Source organism: Pyricularia oryzae, chromosome 2 (genome assembly GCF_000002495.2).
Source record: "Pyricularia oryzae 70-15 chromosome 2, whole genome shotgun sequence".
In the NCBI taxonomy this organism is placed as follows: domain Eukaryota; kingdom Fungi; phylum Ascomycota; class Sordariomycetes; order Magnaporthales; family Pyriculariaceae; genus Pyricularia; species Pyricularia oryzae.
The window spans coordinates 1,180,608-1,201,360 of record NC_017850.1 but is presented as its reverse complement, the minus strand read 5'-3'; the positions used below and the strand labels follow the sequence as shown (position 1 = coordinate 1,201,360).

The following is a 20,753-nucleotide window of genomic DNA, read 5'->3' as shown; positions in this document are numbered from 1 at the left end:
GACGAAAAAAACCACCTACCAAACCGAGAACGGACAATCACAAAAAAAAAAAAAAAAAAAAAAAAAAAGACGAGGGTGCCAGGGCTGTCAAAGCTGCAAACGGGGCGGCTGTGCGAAGATCGTTAATGCCTGCATGGATGTGGGGGAATAAGCTGAAGACGCACACCAACTGAATTTGACAGCAACCGATGACTGGCCCGCACCCTAGCCAAGCCTGGACCATGGCCGTGGCACATCGGATCTGATTTGTACAGTATCACAGGTAGGCCTGCAAGGTCTGGTAGGGTGACAGCAGGATTTCGTAGAGTTGATCGTTATCATACTAACTGCCTGCTGCCAGCTGTTAAAAGTGGTCCGTTTCCGTTCGGCGCACCGTATCAGCTTAATACTCCGGCTCCGTAGGCCAGCCAGTGCAACCTAGCTACCTAGGTACCTACCTACCTTAGGTAGGCACCTTAACCTTACCTGCCGTCGTGGTAGGAGGCGATGTGATTCCACCGTGCCTAGCTCTCCAGGAGTCAGTCAGAAATAAACGGTTCGATGCATCGGGGTGTGGAGACTGCAAGAGGAACCAAAGGGGTTGGTTCAGGTTGTTGACGTGACGGCGAAAACCGATAGCCAGTGGAAAGGACTTCCTTGTTGGGACCAATATACGACTACCTAGGTACCTTCCGGCCATGGTTCGAAAAAGTCCAAGTAAGTGTTCACCAGCAAGCAGGCATACCTTGCTTTCCGCAGAAACCAAGCGTGCAAGGAAATTTCTCAAAGCTTTGCGATCCAAAAATTCGATTGATGTGATTGATACATCATTGCCTGCGACCTCGAAAAGCACCCGAATCCTCCGGCTGGCTCGGTAGGCGCAACTCAACCAACGCCGATTCGGCTGTGCGCACTAAAACTGGCCTTACCATTTTTTGACAGATGGACCGACCGGGTAGTCAGGGGTATACTGCCGTCTAGTGGTATCACAGTAGCATGCGTCCTCCTCGGTATGCCACCCGCCGCTGGAAACGGTAGCATTGAGGGCCTGTAAAAGACGCACTGTGCGGGATGTCAAAAGGGCAGGGAGGGCACAGTCAAGTACCTACTGTAAAGTAGGTTGGTAGGTACGAATAACACACTGCATACAGCGCGCATACAAACGAATAACCAAAAACCAGTTCAGGTATCCCGCCGAGACCACCATGCCGAGCTGTCACTTAACTGCGCGCAGGTGCTAGGAGAGAGAAAAAGTTTTAAAAAAAAAAGACACTGGTAGCTGGATCATCGTCACTATCTACATATTGTCACACGACCGTTGCGCATTTTTGTATTTTTGATTTCTTATTTTTTCCGAAATAATGTTGAAATCCGTCCGTCTCATCATCGTCCGCAATACCCCCCTTCTAAAGCATGCCCCTTCCCCGGCATTGTAAAAGAACCCTGAACCCCCCCACAGTCACATTTACTAGTATTACAGACCCGCCACTCAATGGGTCTGGTCCTGGAGCCCCTGTGCCGAACTCATCCATGTGGCAGACCGACCCCCTCTCCCCCCCTTGGCACAGACCTTCATGACTTTTCAGTAAATACTAACCAGGCGGTGCTTTGCCAGTTTCTCCAGAGGGCCAAGGCTTTGCCATGACGAGCATTGGCCAAATTCAATTCCAACCTGCGATCTGATTGCCCTTTTCAAGCCGGCACTTCGTCCTTTTTGCGTCAAACTACCACACAGCCTACCTACCTATGGGCCGTTGAACATCTCACACAAACAACTAGCCTAGCACCATCACCGAAAAGCCTCTTACGACAGGCCGGGTTGTTTTTTGCATGACACGACGACTCCAAACCAGACGACAACTATTTTCCTTCTCGGGATACCATTTCGTCCTCGAGAAAGAGTCTAGGGTCCTTTCGCCCACTCGATCGGGACTTTTGTTCTAATCTTAAATCCTCTCACTAATATCTTTGGTTGTAATATATCTGCCCTTTTTTATATATATATTTTATCTTGTATTATTCCTCGTCACCCCGGCTGTCCCTCTCCGGATAATCCGCGTGTCGGATCGCCGCCGGCGAGCGCGCGTTGCGTGCCAGGCCCCCGTCTCATCTAGGTGCCTCTTTGCCCTCAGCGGGTTGGGACTGCACGTCATTCGTTGCTGGGAGTGTGTGTAATCGACGACTTCCCTTGAACTTTCACAATGGTTTATTGTGGAAAGGCATCTCAGGGTTGTCAAAGTTGTCGAACTAGACGGATCAAGGTGTGTATGAATGGTGGTGATGATATTGATGACTGCAGCGTTGGGGACAGCCACATACCTACAGCAACCAACAAGGGTTGTCAACTCTTCTACATTTACCTACTGCCTGTCTCCTCACCTGCCCACTGCCCTGATTTTTCATCGGGTCTAACCACGTCGAGATCGAAACTCGGACAAGATCAAGTTATCTTACCAGTCTCAAGATTCTGCCCATCACCCCCTGTTCAGCGCCAGCACTCTCTTCTGTCTCCTCTTTGCTGAAGTCGATCCAAGCCCGCATGATCCGTCCACATTTTAGCGGGCCCATCCGTCTATCTCTTTCTACAGACTCAAAACAACCGAAGACATATCGGTACTATAGTCTATCATTAGAAACAGCACTGGCGCACCGGCATGGCGTGTCTGTTTGCACAACTTTGGTTCCTCCACATAGCTTACCCCAACAAACTTAGCACCACTTCCCTAATGGAGCCAGACTCCCCCATCCAGCCCAGGCCCCATGTCTCATGACCGGTCCGACCCAACGCAGGCCACCATATGTTTCGAATCTATCAGATGAGCGGAAGCTAACAGAAAACACCCTTACTTTTAACCCATCTGCAGTGCGACAAACTTAAGCCCGAATGCTCACAATGTCGTCGCGTGAGCAAGAAGTGCCCCGGTTATCGGGATCAGCTCTCGCTGATGTTCCGAGATGAGAGCAGCAAGGTCATGCAAAAGGCACATGCCCAATGGGGCGCTGAGCCAGCGGCTGGAAGTGGCAGTAATGCTGATCCCAATTCGGCCGCTCCTTTGGGTGCCCCCGTATCTTCATCCTCACCCGTCGTCAGTTCTCCAAGTAGCTCAGACTCGGCCTCATCCCCCAACTACAGCGTCAAGCCTTTATCGGCTGTGTCGGCTAAAGGAAAACGGTCAACACAGCCATGGAGCCCGCAAAATGGCCAACAGGGACTAGTACCTAGGGCTGCGACATGGCCGATACCGCAACCTCAACACATTGGTGCTACATGGCAGGACAAGGGCGTTCAGTTCTTCATCGACCACTATGTCCTTGGCCTACCGGATGAAGCTTCGGACATTACCGGTCTCAGGAACCAACCCTGGGTTTTCCAGCACACTCTCCAGCAGTCTATGGCCGCAGTAGGTCTCGCCGGCCTGGCTAACTTGCGAAGCAGCAAGGAGTTGTCGGCCACGGCCCGCCAGATGTATGGAAACGCGTTGCGAGATACGGGCAAAGTCTTGGCTAGAGTGCAAGACGAGCCGATAGATTTTCTGATTCGTAACGTACTCATGCTCGCCATGTTCGAGGTAAGCCATTTGTCACCTGGGTTGCTCTTGTAGCGACGAGCTACTCTCAGACAATCTTGACGGTAGTCAGACTAACTTGCGGATAAATCAGATCGTCAATGGCAGCGATCCAGATATGAGTACAGGGGCCCGAACACATATGATAGGAGCCGCCGCGCTATTGCGGAGTTTCTTCCCAATCCGCAACGGATCGGCCATGGGACTAAGAGGTCTACTACAACTTTGCTACGCTTTGGTAGGGCTCGTCTTCGTCTGCTGACTCGGCTTTGGGAGGAAAGACTAGTACTAACATGGAACAACAAATCTACTTACTATAGCTCCTCTCGTGCGCCGTCGCAGATATCTCGCTACCACCTGCCTTTGCCGACTGGGTCAGTCTCTCGTGCAAGGTGATGCCGAAAGAAGAATGGCCATCAACACAGCTTCTCCCGATGGTGATGCAACTCGTCACCTTGTCACGCGACATGAGGGGCAAATACCTACCAGATCAAGCCTACGGCGAAGCACACGATGTGTTGAAATTGCTGAACGACATGGATGCCCAGATGGAGCAATGGGAGGCCTCAATCGATGGCAAGTGGACATACAAGGTCGGCCAATCAGACTTTGCACCAGAAGCATGCTTCCGGGGCTTATATCATACCTATGCCGATAATTGGACCGCCAGGATGTGGAACTATTACCGTTGGGCCCGGTTGTTGGCGTGCTCGATGCTCCTGCAAATCTCAGAGAAGAGCCCGCAGGCGGCGCACAGTGCACTAGCGGCGACGGACGAAGGGTTGGAAGCACGCAAGGAGGATGCGAGGAAGACCATCGTCCGCATGGCGCAAGATATACTCGTCAGCGTTCCAACACACTGGAAGCACCCGAAACTTACAACGGAGCACAGGGATCTACTGAGGTGCGTCGGTGGTGCCGGTACTGGGGCGGCAGGCATCCCAGGACTTTTGTTCCACATCGATGTTGCCGCGTCGGCACCAGGTGTCCCTCCCGAATTTGCAGAATGGGGATTAGGAATTCTCGACACCGTATGGTCCGAAATGGGAATGATACACGCCAAGAGGCTGGCCGATAACCTACGGAAGCGCAGTGGGAAGTCCCCCGAGGACGGTCCGAACCTGACCGGACTCGATAAGATCATTGACGACAGCCCGCTACTGCTGGTGAGGCGTATCAAAGTGGAAGATGCCGATGGGTGGGATCATGTCCGGCCCTTCAACGATAACCTGGATGCGAACAGAGGCACGATGGGCCACGGAGGCGGCTACTACGAGGCCAGCAACCCAACCCAAATGAAAGTGGAAGGAGGGAAAGCATTGGCAGTCTAATACTGCAGTACAGAAACCGAGGGGGGAGAATGGCGCGTGGCGAAGGGGGTGGGCTTAATGTATTTGTTTTTATTTTTTCTTATAATTCTTTTCTCTTTTTTCTTTTTTTCTTTTTGTTCCTTTTCTATTATTCATCCATTATTAGATGGCAAGGAAAAGTATTTACTTTGGGTTATGTGTAGGACGGGATGGATAAACTTTCTTGTCATGGTTGGTAGACGACGCTTGTATTTATATTAGACGTGATCCCGAAGTAAATAAAGATGCAGCCTCAGAAACGCCTTCTTGGACAAAATAGCCGCCTTTGACAAAGGTATTTCCTCATCGTTGCCGCTGCGATTTTGTTGTACATGATAATCTAATTACAGGGGGGGGGGGTATATTCCCGGAAGTGTTTGGCAATGACCTTTCGACAAACCTCTACAACAAATTCTTTCACAACTTCTCATTTACTTTGCTCCCATCTACACGACTTTTGTAAGTATAGCCAACGCCCGGCTCTCTGGCCCACGTCTCGGCCAAGCCCATCTCGGGATCTTGGTCAGGATACCCGAGACCGTGCCGAAGTTTGAGAACCTCGTCGCGTATCCTCCTGGTGACCTCGACCCTGATGGCGCGCGCCTCCTCGCCGTGTTCGAGGTCGACGGTCTCAGCGGGGAAGGCAACTCTCCACCGGGATGAGGCGGCGCGGGATGCTGCCGCGTCCGCGGCCGAGGCGACGAGGGCGTCCCACTTTCGTTTGAGGTCACCAAAGGCCAGATCAAAGTCGAGGGGCTCGCCAAAGACGACGCGGACGCGCCGGCCGACGCGGGGCAGGAAGCGAGGGAACCCCCTGTCCTCGTGCATGACCCGGTCGGTGCCGTCGATGAACATGGGCACGACGTCGGGCGGCTCGGGGCCGCTCTCGAGCACGAGGCGCGCCACGCCCCACTTGAAGTAGCGCAGGGCGCGCTCCGGGTGCTGGTGCACGCACGCCTCGGGGAAGATGTGCACCCAGCCATGGCGGTCCCAAGGCTGGTAGGACGGGGCAGGGGGTGCCGGGTCCGAGGGGGTTGGGGGGTACTGCAGGAGGGGACCGGGGGTGGATGAGCTGGGTGATGGTGGTGGGGTGAGGTACTTGAGGCCGTGCTGCTCCGACGAGAGGATGCGTATGGCGTCGGACATGGTGGGCTGGAACAGGCCTCCGTGTGGTGAGTGCCTGAACCGGTACGTCGGGAGGGTTTTGCCGAGGTTGAAGAAGGTGGTCAAGACGCTTTGGCGACGGGTAATGATGCTGGGTTAGTCATGAGGGGTACGCAGTATGAATGGGGGATAGTGGTACGGCGATGGGGCACCGATGACCTACGGGTTTTGAAAGCAAATGTCGTGGGCGGCGAGTGACCAACGTAGATTGCTCTGATTAAAAGAGTATTTCAGGGGTAAAACGCCCCATATCAGGGGATCGTCTATACTGAGGAGAGGGCACGTAACGTATCAAGTCAGCCCAGTTCGCGACAACACGAGCATAGAATTTGATGTGTGAGGCTTTGAAGCAGCAAAACTTCTGTGATCAGACATGGCCCACTCACTCACATGGAAATGTGATTGCTGACTGGGTGACAAGAGATAACAATGTAATGTTAGTGATGATAAAAAAACAAAAGGCCGATGTAGGTTGCTCTGCTCACCGGTTATCAAGCCTTTTGTGCGCTTTTTAACATCCCTCCTCTGCTCGATTAGCTCAACGAACCTCTCCAGGCCTATAGTCTCTACTTTGTTGAGGCCATAGAGAAACCCTTTCGAGACCGCGACAGACAGGCCTATGAGTATGGATGAGGTGTTGCGCCAAGTCAAGCTAGGCTGCTGAGGCGGACCGTTGGCCGTCACCCCCATTTTTGTTGTTGTCCTTCTGATTATTGACTGAGTGTATTTGCCCAGATGAAGTGATTATTGGATTGTTGGGTGATACATTTGGTTTGAGTTTTTAATGTGGTCAAAGGTGGTTGGTAGGCCAGGTCATTCAAGGCGTCCATCGATTTGTGCTTATGGTAATTGGGTAAATTGCCATGTCTGAAGAGACAGTCTACTGAAATAAATTCGATATGTAAACCAGAATGGCCCCCATCACATTCGGCCGCGAATGGATTGACTGATTGTCGATTGATTCATTCCAAACAGTGGAAAGGCTGTTATGAAAATGAAATACGTCAGTGAACACGCTCGAATTGAGTTTTTCAATGTTCACGACGCGGATGGAAGCTCTAGCCGTGTTTAGCAAGTGCAGGTGCTTTTTTTTGGCTCGATGCGAAGCGATTCTGGAGGCCGTGCGCAGACCTGTCGGCGATCACAACTGGCACGGTCTGGACCTCGACCCCCAAACTCGACTTTCGAGTGATTACAGGCAGCCTTTGTAACTAGGTACCTATGGTAGGTAGGTAGGTACCTAGGTAAACAACAAGCGCCGCATTGCCGAAAGAATTGATCTGCAATTCCACCACATAGTAGCCCGTACCGCGACTGGGCCAAATCACATTGATGCTCAACTCGAAAACCTACCTGTTTGCACCTGCTTGAAAGGATACAACACAATTTAGTGCGGTCCGGGCAGCTACATTGCCTCAGCGTAGGATACAAGGCGCCCTAGCCTACCAAACCATCTCACATAGCCATCAAGATGGCACACAGTACGTAGCAGCATGCCGCCTTCCCCCCCGATCCCCCAATTACTCCCCCTGGATCGCACACCATCTGACAGGAGATGACCGTCCTAACCTCGCAGGCAAAAGAAACACCAGCAGGGCTGTCTTCACCTCGTACGAGAGGGAGCTGGCCAAGGCGGCCTGGGGCTCCAACTCGGCCCGCCTGTCGCGCGAATCCTTCCTCCCCTTCGCCTCATGCTCGCTCTGCCTCGACGCGGCCGTCGACCCCGTGGCCTGCTCCGCCGGCGACGTCTTTTGCAGGGAGTGTGCCCTGAGCAACATCCTGGCCCAGAAGAAGGAGATCAAGCGCGCTGAGAAGGCGCTGCTCAGCGGCGAGAAGGAGGCCAGGGATGCAAAGGCCATCGAAGAGCTTGAGGCTCACGAGCGCGCTGTAAAAGAGTTTGAGCTCACACAGGCTGGGTTCGATGTGCAGCGCAAGAGCTCGACCGCACCGGCGGGTGGAGGGGCAGACGGGGGAGGAGGAGGAGGAGGAGGGTCGGAGGCGCCACCGTCCAAGGCGGTTGCGTTATTAGAGGATGGCAGCGCCTCCACCCAGGACAGGAAAAGACGGTTCGAGCTTGACGAGGACGAAGTGGCACGCATCGCAGCCGAGGATCGGGCAAAAGCTCGCAAGACCATCGACAGCGAAAAGGCGGCCAAGCCGAAGCTGCCCTCCTTTTGGGTACCAACAGTGACGCCTACATCCAACGAGAAAAACGTACTGCATGAAATCAAAAAGGCTGTCAAGACGCAGCCCGTTTGCCCCAGCTCGACAGAGGACAACCCCCACTTTTACTCGCTGCACTCGCTTATCAAGGTAAACTTTACCGACGAAGGCGAGGCGGAAGAGGAGCAGTCGAGCAGCGCACCAAAATCAAAGAAACAAGTCAGGATATGCCCGTCCTGCAGAAAGGGACTTACAAACAGCTCAAAGGCGGTCCTTGCCAAGCCGTGCGGGCACGTCCTGTGCGGCCCGTGTGTGAAGCAGTTCATGACGCCTTCGGGCAAGTTTGACCCCCACGCGCCCGACTCGGACCCGAATGCGGTTCGGTGTTTTGTATGCGAGGAAGACGTGACTGAGAGGAAAGAGGCGCCTCAGAGCTCGTCGTCGGGTGATAAGAAGAAGAAAAAGGACAAGATTTTGCCGGGTCTGGTTGAGCTTCGAAGCGAAGGTACCGGCTTCTCGGCAGGGGGAAAGAATGAAGTCAAAAAGGTTGGTGTGGCGTTTCAGTGCTGAATGCATATTCACGTTGTAGATTTAGAACATTAGAATATGGGCATCGCGAGGTGTCAATGTATTCAACAGAGCAAATGACACATGTAATGCCTATAATAAAAAAAATGAAATCGTCGCTTGTATGATATGCTTCATGGCTCGTACAATATGGCTTATCCCTTCAACCCCCTATGTTTTGGTCAACCTTTGACTGTTGCCCAATAACGTGAAGAGTAGCAGCTCTATTTGTCTCCTCACAGACAGCGGCAGTGACAGAACAACCCCAGCGATCCCACTCGCCTCTCCCGCGCCGTGAGCCCCCAACTCCTTGCGTCTTTGCTTGAGTAAGCTCGACAGAGCAAGGAGTGCAAAGTAGAGCCTCACCAACACCTTGTGGAATGCGTCCTTGGACAACATGGTGATGCCGTGACTGAAAAACGCCTTGAGCAGCTCGCCCCCTAACCCATCGTACAGCGCACCCACGCCCTCCTCGCGCGTTATCCGCGACACCGTCGTGAATATGTTATCCCTGGCCAGGCTGCGTATGCTGTTGCTCAGCGAGTACTTTGCCTTGACCGCCGCGATCCGGGCCGCCTCCTCGACCGAGACGGCGCCGCCACTTTTCCCGTCCTTGCCGCCGCTCGCCAATCCTTCGCTCATGGTGGCGTGGGGCGCGGGCGACGACGGCCGCGACGGCGACGACACCTGCAGCCTCGCCTTTGCGATCTGGAACGGAAAGGTCGCCGCCGTGGCCACGGCCTTGCTGACCGCCGCCACAAAGAACGTCACCAGACCGCCGTCGGGCCTGTCCTCCCCGCTCGCCAGCGAGCTGCGCAGCGCCTGGTCTAGGAAGAAGGTGATGCTCGGGTTCAGCGTCAGCACCAGCGCGGCCGAGTAGCCCGCCCACAGGCCCGCGACGCCCCTCTCGCGCAGCAACTCTCTCAGAACCGCGAGCGCGCTCCGATCATCCCCCGCGCCACCGCCTCCGACTAATACCGCGGTCTGGATCCTCGTGACGACGTTGGCGACGGGCATGGTGAGCCCCCTGGCGCAGGCTCCGGCGACGGCGCCGACGGCCAGCTCCTCGACGACGCCCATGCGCCTGCGTCGGGCGTTACCGGGCCTCGCCAGCCTCCTGGCGCGGAACCAGTTGTAAAACAGAAAGAAGAGGAACGAGTCGGCCACCGACTTTGCCAGGTCCGAGCCGAGGCCCGCGTACAGGCCGGCGAGGCCGCCCTCGCGCCTCCACACGGCCTTCAACGCGTCGATGGGTCCATCGTAGGTCTCGCTGGGTGGGATGGTGCCGTCGCGTGCCAGCTGCCGTTGCACCTTGAGCCGGGTGTTGACCAGGTCCAAGGGGTAGGTTGCCGCCGTCGAGGTGGCGGTGCCGATTGAGCCTGAGACGGCGTGTGAGATTGCCAGCAGGAAGGTTTCTGATGGCATTTTTTTATGTTTGTGCTGTTTAGTTTTTGGTGGAAATGCTACAGTCTAAAAAAGAAACCAAGACTAGACCAGAACTAATAGATGCGCTGTAAATACAGCATTTACCAGGTACTGTGAGCCGTTTGGTAAAGGTTGATCAATTCTTCGACGAAACAAAAAAAGGTCGTCGATATTGCGTCATATGATACTGGGGAATTACCGTAACCCTTGCGATTGATTTTCCCATTCAAGTGCCTCGGCACACGACCTCGGGAGCTTGGCTTGGGGTGGCTTGGGGGGCTGTGCCTCTGACTGGTTACCGACTTTTTCTTTACGCAGTCGGTTGGGAGGTTTTGCCTAGGCCTAGACTGGACTAATTAACATCCCCTAGCATGTGCACGCACGTCCACCCATTCGCTACCCTAAAACCAGTGGGGACAGACCGTTTGTGAACAGTTGTCGGTTGGTCGGGCTTAATAAATTGATGAACTTCTGGATCCCAAGCTTGTTCGCCTCGGCTCCTATCCGTTCAAAGCCGTTTTCCATCTCAAATCCCCACAACCCTGCACAAATCAATCGAATTCCCCAGAAATTCAACCCCGCATCCCTACATTCAGCGCTTCTCTTTACCCCGTAGCAGCACATTGGTGGATCCAGTCGTGGTCGATCAGATGGCATATAACTGCAAGCCGGATTTGGTTATATTCTCGAATCGCCCACCACCATGTTTGCATCATGCATGTTATGATGTTCAGACGTGTCCGGATTAGGTCTGAGTATGGGCCAAGCTTTTTGTTATAATACTACTACGTAGCCATTTGGATATGCCCTGCCATCTCATCAAAAATAGGCATAGTTATTCACTTGCTTACTCGCGTAGCTCACTTTAAGTGTAAGTCATATTGGCTGATTGACGATGAGTTGTTATTGCACTAATATACAGCTGAACACGGAGGTTGTGTAGCACAACCGCGTAGATAATTCCACATTTTGAGTTGAGGATCGGGGTGGAACATTGTAAGGCGTACTTTGAAGGACATCTGCGTCTACAAGCTTGATTCTTGCTATTTACCCGAGTTGTTAGTCTAGACAGAACCGTCGACACTCAGGTGACCTGGGCAAGTCGCTATGAAAGTCTCATATTAAAAAAAGAACAGTAGACAAGGCCTTGAAAAGAACGTCCTTACCTTTCAATACAGTATTTCGATGCTTACTTTTGCACATGGCCACCAGGATTTGAGATGTTGTTTAGACACAAGCCGTCTCTGGAAAAAAAAGGAGAGAAAAAGACGCTCCCCCTTCCTGGCATTTCATGTTCTCCAAGGGAACTTACACCGCGTACAGTGGCAAATTCCAGTCGTCGTGTTCCAACAGTTCATCTGACCACTCATCTATCGTGACCCAGCGTCGACCCAAGAATGATCCAGGAGTATGATATCTTCATCTGCAGCCCAAGGGATCCGCAACTACGACGGCTTCTTTGGTTGCTGGTAGCTCAGAATCTGAAACCACGAGCGATGTTCTGTACCTGTATCGGGTATGTCCCAATTTGCAATCATGATGAACAACTAGGCCGACTCATTGTTGAGCCTGATGGTGTTCATATCAGGTAGGCGAGTCTTTAAACTTGGCTGGATTGAAGCTGTGCGAATCTCAATTGGATATTTATGGTGACGACGGCTCATAAGTAAAGGTGTTAGATGGACATTCGCGTTAGTAGAACCTCAAGCATTGCAGAGTCTTTTTTACCCGACTTGTGGCACTACCTTCAAAGTCTACGAGCCCGTCTACTCCATCCTAATCATGGACTTGGGCAGTAAGCATAATATATAATTGGCCTAGTTACCTCGGTAAGTACCTAGTCTAGACAAGAGAGCCAACATTACACCGTGAGGGGAAAAATCAAGGTATCCCAACCGCCTATTGAAACCCTGATCCGGGAACGAGATGAGTAAGAACAAAGGACAAGCCGTGATACGTATGTACAACAAAAAAAGCGTGAATCGAAACCGCCATGTGCCTGCCGTTAATATCTCGTAATGTAACCCCCAAAAAAGAAAGCCCCCGCCGCTCCATCCCATGTGCGCCAAACGTGTAAGTGTACAAACAATTGCGGACCATGACAATCTGTGTACCGCAGAGTAAACCCGAGTATCAAAGCAGAGAATGCTCTGCAAACTAGGCTCGCCAAATAAGAATCGTAATGCTGTTATCATTTCTCGCCGGAGAATGGTGAAGCGCTTGCCCCAATGGCTTGTGGCTGCGAATGCGCCACAGAGCTCTGGGATGAAATGTAGCAAATCAGATAAAAGATGATAGAATGAGGAACAAAAGTTTTCCCCTGCCAGACCGTGGACAACTCGTGTATGACTGTGCTGGGCTTCTTCACCCGGTGACAGGCCACTATAAAACTGCCAATGGCGACTTTGGCTGGAGTGGCCGCGCGCTACATCTCTAGGATGATTGGTGACTGGTCGGCACTTGGGCTGTCGAGCTGCCACTTAGTTGGCATTGAGAGCTCGATGCAGGGATCACCCTATGCGCGCCCTGCAACGACCGAATTTTGCCTCGGTGCTGTGTGTGCATGCGCCTGCGGCATCGACATGCTGAAAGTTGAGGACCTCCTGGAAGCATCGCCGCCGATACTGCCGGCCCTACCACCAAACAAGACGGGATCCTCCTCGCCGGGCGCATCCTCACTGTCCATCAACCCAGGGTGGCCTTCTGGTAGTCGTTGGGCGCCGAAGCCATTAACTTTGAATATGTTGGTGCGTCCGCCATTGGTGGCTGTGTGGAGTTGCTCGTTGAGGCGCGCAAGTTGGTATTGTCGCTTTATCGAAATATGAATAGGCTGGGGCACGACAGGCTGTGGCCTCCATTTTGCAAGCGCCGACATGACCAAGTTGGTTTCCTCATCTGAGTCTATCGGGCCTGCATTGGCTTCGTCGTCGTCCTCTAGTGGTGCGTTGGCATCCAGCGCAGCCTCTGTGATGCGATTATGGTCATGTTAGCATTACTTCCATAAACGCAGCATTTATCGCTGCCATCACTGGTCAGGAAAACTTACTCTGCTGTTTCGCTTGGTTCTTCTTCTGATACGCCGCCAGCAGCATATCGTATGGCAGCGAACGTCCAGGAACCGCCCTCTTGGCACCCATACTGTGAGTCTTACATGTAAGAGACCTGGCGCAAGGCTGACCGGTGGGCGTGAGAACACCGCACTGCCTTTCGACATCCACGGGGCCCTTGGGCTTCGCAGTCTTGGGCTTTGGCTCGTCCTTCTTCTTCTTCGCCTTGGGGCCTCCCTTGCCATCCGGATCTCCATCTGCCTTGCGCTTCTTTCCCTTGGAGTCGTCGCCGGCAGTCTTCTTCCCTGCCGCCTTCTTCGTGGTCTTGCCGCCTGGGCCACCACCAGCGCCTTTCTCGTCGTCATCGTCATCGCTACTGTCGTCGCCGCCACCTTCCTCCTCAGCCTTGCGCGCTTCTTCCTCGCGGGCAGCTGCCTCCTTTGCTCTTTCACGAGCCTCACGCGCTTCCTTCTTGCGCTGGGCCTTCTCCTTCTTGACCTTGAGACATATGGCAATATGTGCCGGCGATCTCGCCACGGACATGCTCTTCTTGCAGTGCTTACATTGTTGCAATCCGGGGCTGTCTAATGCTGGAGAACTCGTCTCGAACGTCTCATGTGAATTTTCCTCTGTCGGATTCACCACAGGGCCTGGCGATTTATTCCTTGCTTTGGCGCTCGCTTCCTTTGCTTTTGACTTCTTCTTCTCGACTGTAGTCAGGAGACTCGAGGTTAGCACACTGCACGACAACCAAGCAATACAGAAAGCATCCAGCACCCAACGGGGATGCCCGCCGGCCCATGAAAACCAAGCTACTCCGTCCAATCCATCGAGGGGGGCGCCCAGGACAGAAAATCCAAAGGAAGGCACCAACCATTCACGATAGTCGCATCACGCCAGTTCCCGATCCCATTCAGCTTCGGTATCGCACGCTTGAGCTTCGCCGGGCCGTTAGCCGGCGTCCTGGGCTCCTTCTTGGAGGCGACCTTTATGGTGGCCTCCTCGCCCGTGGCCTTTGCGGCCTTCTTGTTTGCAGAGACATTGTTTTGCGACGGCGACGCAGTCAAGCCCTTGCGCGAAGCCGCGTCCGGCATCCTTTCGCGGAAGAAAGATGTGAGCTAAGCAGAGACAGAGGTCTATATGCGCAGCGACCGGCACGATCGCAAAGAAAAAGAGTGGCGTGCCGCCCCCAGGGGGAGGGAAATGGGAAAATCGACAGTACAGTCGGTCGGTTGCGCACGAGTCGGCGTCGGGTCCTGGTTCATATGTGCTGGCGATGCTGATCAATCAAAGGTTCGTACTATATCTAGAAATCGCGGGGTGATCGCCGTGAGGGTTGCGCTTCGGAGGTGTGATGGTCAATGGATGTGGTTGTCGGAATTATTTGTGTTGGCGGTGGTGGTGAACGTTGCAAGTTAAGCGCGGTTCAATCGAGTCAAGTGAGGTTCGACTGCGGCTACAGAGCCGCGCAGTGGATGGCCCCACTTTCGCGGGCCCAAAGTCTTGGGGGTGGCTCGTGCAGCCCCGGTCCGATATTAAGTGATGAGGTACTAAAATACCTTCCTTGCTTGCCTCCATATTTTGCTAACAATCATCATTCCATGCTACTTTAATGGAAAATCTAACCTAGTTTGTCCAATACGCTGATACGACGTAACTTTCCAACCCATATTTTGCTGATTTAAATGTGTATATTGGATTAGTTGCATCTAGTCTGGTACAGACACTTCAGACACCTTTGTTGCCGTACTAACTGGCCTCTTAAGTTGTCGAGGAAGAGGACATGTGCACTCGTCTTATCACACGCGAAGGGAAAGAATTATACCAGATACCACCGAGGGAACTAGCTTCCAGTAAATCAATAATAGAATATCTACGCAGTGTACCAAAATTAAAAGAACAAATATCATAACCGCTCCCGTACAATATTCTTATCCTAATGCAGAACCGATGCTTACTCCCGAAAACAGATGGCCAACGAAAGAGCCACAAGCAAATAACGAAAGCACAGAAAAACCTGCTGAGGGGAACAACATCAAGTGGACCTTTGTTCATATAAAACAGATATGGTCCAAATCACATGATGATTAAGCTAGCCAGCAGACGGAAACGCAGGCTCGCGAGGTCATATGCAAGAATGCAAAAAAATATAGCCCCGCTCAGTCCAGCTAATAATTCTCATACGGCTGCGCCTGCGAATGTGTCTGCTGTTGCTGTTGTGGCACCTGCTGTTGAGAATAGCTTTGCTGCTGCTGACTGCTCCCCGACTGCGTCCTTGCTTGGTGGGCTTGGGCTTGGGCCTGTATCGCGTGTTGTTGCTGGTGTTGCTGCATAAGGATATCGTTGAACCAAGGGTGCTTCAGTGCATCGTGCGCACTGATACGCATCTCGGGACGCAACTGCAACATCCTGCCCAGAAGGTCTATGCCGGTAGCGTCGATTTGGGGGAGAATGTTGCGGAGATCCTGAGTGGCGTACGTGTGGAACGTCTTCTTGTACTCGGGGAACTGCGAGAACCCCGGCCATGTACGCTCCGACGGTGTGCCCATGATCCGGAAGATGCGAACGATTTGGTCCTCGTTGGTTGTGCCCGGGAACAGAGGCCTACCGGTAAACATCTCTGCCATGATGCATCCGGCCGACCATATGTCTATGCTTGTGTTGTACGTCCGGCTACCCAGAAGAACGTCGGGGGCGCGGTACCAGAGCGTCACTACCTCGTTGGAGAATGTGTTGACAGGAATACCAAAAGCACGAGCCAGACCAAAGTCGCCGAGTTTGAGGGCACCCTTGTTGTTGATCAAAAGGTTTTGCGGCTTGAGATCGCGGTGCAGGACGCGGTTCTGGTGACAGAAATCGATACCCTTGAGCAGCTGGTACATAAATGACTTGATCACCATGGGTTGCAGCGCTCCGCGGTCTCCCTTGGTGTCCATGTATTTCTTCAAATCGCCGTCCATGTGCTCAAAGACCAGCATCAGTTTGTTCTCGGTGTGAATGACATCGTGAAGGCCGACTATGTTCTCGTGCTTGAGCTCTTTCATAAGCGAGATCTCACGGATTGCCGTTGATGGTGTACCCTCCTCCGAGTCGAGGTGAATCTCTTTTAGTGCAACAAGCTCTCCTGTGTGTCTATTTCGACCTTTGAAAACCTACAAACACGCATTCAATAAGACGTCAGCTCGTGTGGTACGCACAGCAAAAAGGTGGCCAAGCCTTTCTCTGACTCTATCGAACCACCGAAACTCAGCGAAAACTTACGGTAGCATATGTTCCCTCGCCCAGCTTCTCCAGCTGCTGGAACGAGTTTAGGTGCCTTTTGCCGTCCATCTCTCTCGATCTTTGCTCCTCGACGGTTGCCTTAGTGGGGTATCTGCGAAAGCGCGAAACCGGTGGCGGCTGCGATGGAAACCTGCTGTCGTCGGCAGCGTCAAAAAGTATGCGTCCGGCCGTGACTGTGCGGGAGAGTGTTTCTCTCAGATCCGTAGACCGAGAGTCGAGAGGCACCGTCGTCGTGGTTGCGAAGTCTGACCGATTCGACGCAGGCTTTGCGGGGCTTTCGGGCGTTGACTCCAGTAAAAGGGCGAATATGGCGCCTAAGGGACCGTCTCAGGGTAGCTAGCTTAGGTCGCTTGGGCCACTCGCAGGAGGGGTGGTATCAAAAAGTAGCGCGCGAGCAGTTAGGCTGCGGATATTGGACAAATTCGAAGAAGAAGAAAAAAAGAGTCTGTAAACGCTTCAATTTCTAAAGCGAATGCTCTCGCAGATAGGTTCTTGGGAATTGAGATGGTGTTTCCTTGCCACGAACCAAGATGAGACCAAGCCGGCTTTTTGATCGAGAAAGCTCTCCACTGATTTCCCAGCCAGAGGCCGTTCGAATCCGCGCAGGGATGGCCTTGTGCCTGCCGTAATCTTGGCGACGTGCCGCAAGGTGGGCTGTAAACCCATGGCGCTGTGAGGCGATTTGACAGCCAATCCACCCTAGATCTCACCCAAAATGCGCCACACACTCATCTAATCCACACTCAACACGCGTTCGGTGTGCTATTTTTGACAAAGAGCTTGCGATCGCAAGGGGCTATCTATCTGCAGGAGAAAATTCCCGTGTGTTTTGGAATTGTGCACCTTGGAAGGTGACATGCAGATCAGCCGTTCATCCATATTGTCCACTGGAGCTATCTTGCACTCTGAACTATCGTTTTATTTTTCTTGTTTTATTTCCTTTCCAACTCGTTGCAATCTGTTGTCTGCCCCGTGTCTATACAGAGCCGACTTCTCACGGTCAAAGCTCCTTTAGGTACCTCCGTGGAAAACTCAGTGCGCAAATCAACTGCCCAGTCAACGGTGAATGTATTGACCTAGACACCTAAAATGTATAGGTAACACTTTATTGAGACTGTCTGTATAACAGATATTTGAGTAACTTGAGGGTACCTACCTACCCATGTCCTGCCTAAACAAAAATTCATTGCCGCCTACAACCAACCGGACAGTCCGAGTGTACCCGATCTGATAGGCGCAGGGTCATGTGGAACCTCCCTTCAGTCCTTACCCCAAAAACACAGTCAACGCCTCATCGTAGTAAGCAACCGCGCCATAGAATACAGTAAGACCCCGAAGCTAAGCCAACAACGCCGACCTGTCCCCATAACTGAAACCGTGTACCAAAATACAATACTTGTGAAAATAACCATTTTGCGGGACTTGATAACCCGTAGAAAACAAAGAGCAACGCCAGTCATATCAAGCAGTCATCTGTTGGATCGCGACAACCGTATTTGTCACATAGTCGGACAGTTCACCTGACATCTCGCCGCCTAAATGTGAAATTCTGACAGTGAAACAACCATACCACGTATCTGTCCATATACAGAGAGATGAAGACGGGTAAAAGATATTGCAAACATTAAATATGGGTATATATCATGATATGAATGACAAGCAAGGCCCTGGACATCCATGCCATCCAAACAAGGCGGGCGTCAAAGATGCATTATGAGGTAGCATTAGCGTTTTGGCAGCGAGCCATCCTCTTCGGCCAGATCTTCGAGAAACATTCTCTCGGATAGGCTTCTAGGGGCACCTGAAAAAGCTAGCCCAGAAAGACTGCTTGCGCCCCGGAAACTGGCGCCTCGGTAGCTACTGGGGTCGATACCATCCACGCCGCTCCGGCCGTCGATGCTACCGACAAAGGTGTGCAAATCACCGAGCTCAGCTGCCCTGTGCAGCAGCCTGTGATCTTTGACTACGTCGAAGGAGACCGGTCGGCCCTTGTACGAACCGGCCGAGACGTTGGGTGGCGTTAAGCTGACGCTCTGCGGTTTGGGGGCGACAAACAGGCTAGGTGATCGCGGTGGCTGCTCCATAGGAATGCCCTCTCTCTCTGCATCTTCTGTAGCAGCTGTATCCAGCTCATGATCGGACTCATCGTCGTGGTCAATGTAAGGCTGGTTATCCCGTTTTGCGTACATTTCCTCCTCCATGTCGAAAAGTTCGTCACCGTCCAGCTCACCATCGGCATTGTGAGTTTCGGTAGTGGTGGCGAGATTGACTGGCTGGACGCTGGACTTTCCGTTCATTTTGCTTGGCGTTGAACGTCTCGAGTCTATGTGATCGTCCTGGTTGTTGGATTTGATAGCCTCGCCAACACCTGCTTCTGGGCTTCTTATTTGGGTCGGCTGCGCCTCGTTCGGCTTTAGTGAAGGCATTCGAGCATCTGGAGAGGTGGATTTCTTTCGGATGGGCCGGATGGGCATAGAGACGAAGTCGTCGTCGGATTCACTGGAATCGTCGTAGTACTCCTCTAGGTCTTGCAGAGGCGAGCCTAGCTGCGATGCACCCAGAGGCTGCGCTCCAACTTCTTCAATGTGAGAAGAGGACGGCATATAAGTAGCAAAGTTAGTGGCGGCGTCGGGCTGTGCAGATTCCTTGTTTTCCTCAGCCGCAGCCGCTTCTGAATTGGCGTTGACCACGGTCCACGTCGAGGGGTCCTCCAGGGGCAATTTGGATAGCGCTCTGAGTGCCTGGGATGATGACACTTTTTTAGGGGGTGGAAAATAATCGTCTTCTTCGTCTAGCAGAGATCTTGATGAGGGTGATCGTGGTGGAGATGGCGCTGCTGGCTTGGCAGCCTGGGGTGACTCATCGAGTGGAACAGGCGATTCTTCCCTGGCTAATTCAGGCGGCGGGGACGACGATGCGACGCCACTTGAACTTGGAGATGAAGTGGGCAACACAACCTCGCCCTCAAAGTCAAAGCGTACCCGTCGCGGACTGGATCTGTTAGAACTCGAAGATCTGCGTAGAGCACTTCGCCGGGCGTTTCTTTCTTTATCGCATTCGCCCGATCCACAATCTGCCGATGGATCGGTGAAGCTTCGGACCGGAGGAAACCTTGGTACCACCCCGCCACTGTCTCCAGCCACTTTAGATGATGTTTTTTCTTCTTCTGTCCGGGGCGACGAATCGGAATTTGTTGTCTCGAGCGGTTGAGCCGCAGGTGCTCGGTCGGTAGCCTCGAGGAGCGGCAGATATGAAGGCGTAAAGAGGCCACGAAATTCCCTTTCGCGCGCATGGAGATCTCGTACGGAATCTCTGGGGCTGCTGCCGAGGGCGCGAGCAATGGTGGCGCTGTCTGCATTGGACGTGTTCGGAACACCAGAGGTGTGATGCAGTACCGGGGGCGGAGAGCCTCTGCCGTCCCACATTTTACGATCTATGGCTGGTGACTCAGGTTCGAGAAAGACATGTCTCTCCTCGTCGGGGTTCTGGGGAAACAGGTTTCGGTATCTGCCTTGAGACATGGAAGCGGCGATGGCGCGGTTGACTTGGGTTGTGACCTCGTTGGGCAAGTCTCGGAGAAGGTCATCAGAATACCTTTGAAACTCGACGGCCATATCTTTGCGGTAAGTATCAACCTTATCGTCTAGCTCAGACAGCTTCTTCAGCAAATCAGCGATAAGATTGCTGGCGCCATCCAAGTCTTCCATGACGGGCAACAGTGCCCAGAGCGCTCGCGTTTGAATAAACCTGCACGTCGTATGAGGAAAGGCAAGATGAAAACAACAAACGGATGTGGTAGAGAGAGGTAGAAAGAACGGCTCAATTGCGGATATGCAGGACCTCTTTGTTCGCGAGATCCAAGGCCCGTGTCAAGAGTAAACGTGCGCCAAAACTGCGCATGACTGATGTTCGGGTCTCTTTGTTGGTTCGCTCGGCGCAAACTAGTAACGCTTGTGGTTCACAGTTTCCCGATAGACGCACAATAGGACTCGGCAAAGTAAAAAGTAAAAACGAGAATAGAAAGAAAAACGAAAACAAAAACAAAAACCCCTTTCAATGCAGTTTTGACCGTTTGCCGTCTCGGGAGTTGTTTAGTGCGCGGCCCCCCGACGAGGGGAACCGACGCACAACACACGCAATGTAGTAGTCACAGGGAAGTAGTCGAAAAAAGCTAGTGCATCCTGGTTCGGGCAGCTCCGGCGGCGGTAATT

At 52.8% G+C, this 20,753-nt stretch overlaps 8 protein-coding genes across 8 annotated transcripts; 2 read left to right on the top strand and 6 right to left on the bottom strand.

Moving 5' to 3' along the window:
• Positions 1-322: 322 nt before the first annotated feature.
• Positions 323-1,555, bottom strand: MGG_15552 (uncharacterized protein; the record flags this gene model as incomplete). The annotated part of the gene is made up of 4 exons (XM_003713613.1): positions 323-333; positions 466-503; positions 909-1,027; positions 1,550-1,555. The coding sequence occupies 4 exons, from the start codon at positions 1,553-1,555 to the stop codon at positions 323-325; spliced, it is 174 nt and encodes a 57-aa protein (XP_003713661.1).
• MGG_04665 (uncharacterized protein) lies at positions 1,222-5,145 on the top strand. The gene is made up of 4 exons (XM_003713612.1): positions 1,222-2,240; positions 2,844-3,548; positions 3,640-3,783; positions 3,866-5,145. Exons 1-4 carry the CDS (start codon positions 2,181-2,183, stop codon positions 4,874-4,876), a joined length of 1,920 nt encoding a protein of 639 aa, XP_003713660.1. The 5' UTR covers positions 1,222-2,180; the 3' UTR covers positions 4,877-5,145.
• On the bottom strand, positions 5,064-7,101 carry MGG_04664 (uncharacterized protein). Its single transcript, XM_003713611.1, has 4 exons — positions 6,544-7,101; positions 6,449-6,467; positions 6,222-6,326; positions 5,064-6,128 (listed from the first exon to the last, which is right to left on the bottom strand). The coding sequence occupies exons 1-4, from the start codon at positions 6,746-6,748 to the stop codon at positions 5,312-5,314; spliced, it is 1,146 nt and encodes a 381-aa protein (XP_003713659.1). The 5' UTR covers positions 6,749-7,101; the 3' UTR covers positions 5,064-5,311.
• A 175-nt stretch (positions 7,102-7,276) lies between these two features.
• On the top strand, positions 7,277-8,907 carry MGG_04663 (uncharacterized protein). The gene is made up of 2 exons (XM_003713610.1): positions 7,277-7,539; positions 7,635-8,907. The coding sequence occupies exons 1-2, from the start codon at positions 7,530-7,532 to the stop codon at positions 8,789-8,791; spliced, it is 1,167 nt and encodes a 388-aa protein (XP_003713658.1). The 5' UTR covers positions 7,277-7,529; the 3' UTR covers positions 8,792-8,907.
• On the bottom strand, positions 8,767-10,376 carry MGG_04662 (uncharacterized protein). Its single transcript, XM_003713609.1, has one exon. It carries the CDS (start codon positions 10,211-10,213, stop codon positions 8,960-8,962), a length of 1,254 nt encoding a protein of 417 aa, XP_003713657.1. The 5' UTR covers positions 10,214-10,376; the 3' UTR covers positions 8,767-8,959.
• A 1,625-nt stretch (positions 10,377-12,001) lies between these two features.
• Positions 12,002-14,652, bottom strand: MGG_04661 (uncharacterized protein). The gene is made up of 3 exons (XM_003713608.1): positions 14,135-14,652; positions 13,260-13,970; positions 12,002-13,177 (listed from the first exon to the last, which is right to left on the bottom strand). Exons 1-3 carry the CDS (start codon positions 14,352-14,354, stop codon positions 12,729-12,731), a joined length of 1,380 nt encoding a protein of 459 aa, XP_003713656.1. The 5' UTR covers positions 14,355-14,652; the 3' UTR covers positions 12,002-12,728.
• A 250-nt stretch (positions 14,653-14,902) lies between these two features.
• On the bottom strand, positions 14,903-17,098 carry MGG_04660 (CMGC/CDK/CDK5 protein kinase). The gene is made up of 2 exons (XM_003713607.1): positions 16,522-17,098; positions 14,903-16,412 (listed from the first exon to the last, which is right to left on the bottom strand). The coding sequence occupies exons 1-2, from the start codon at positions 16,588-16,590 to the stop codon at positions 15,429-15,431; spliced, it is 1,053 nt and encodes a 350-aa protein (XP_003713655.1). The 5' UTR covers positions 16,591-17,098; the 3' UTR covers positions 14,903-15,428.
• A 521-nt stretch (positions 17,099-17,619) lies between these two features.
• Positions 17,620-20,715, bottom strand: MGG_04659 (uncharacterized protein). Its single transcript, XM_003713606.1, has one exon. The coding sequence runs from the start codon at positions 20,247-20,249 to the stop codon at positions 18,267-18,269; it is 1,983 nt and encodes a 660-aa protein (XP_003713654.1). The 5' UTR covers positions 20,250-20,715; the 3' UTR covers positions 17,620-18,266.
• Between the last annotated feature and the right edge of the window lie 38 nt (positions 20,716-20,753).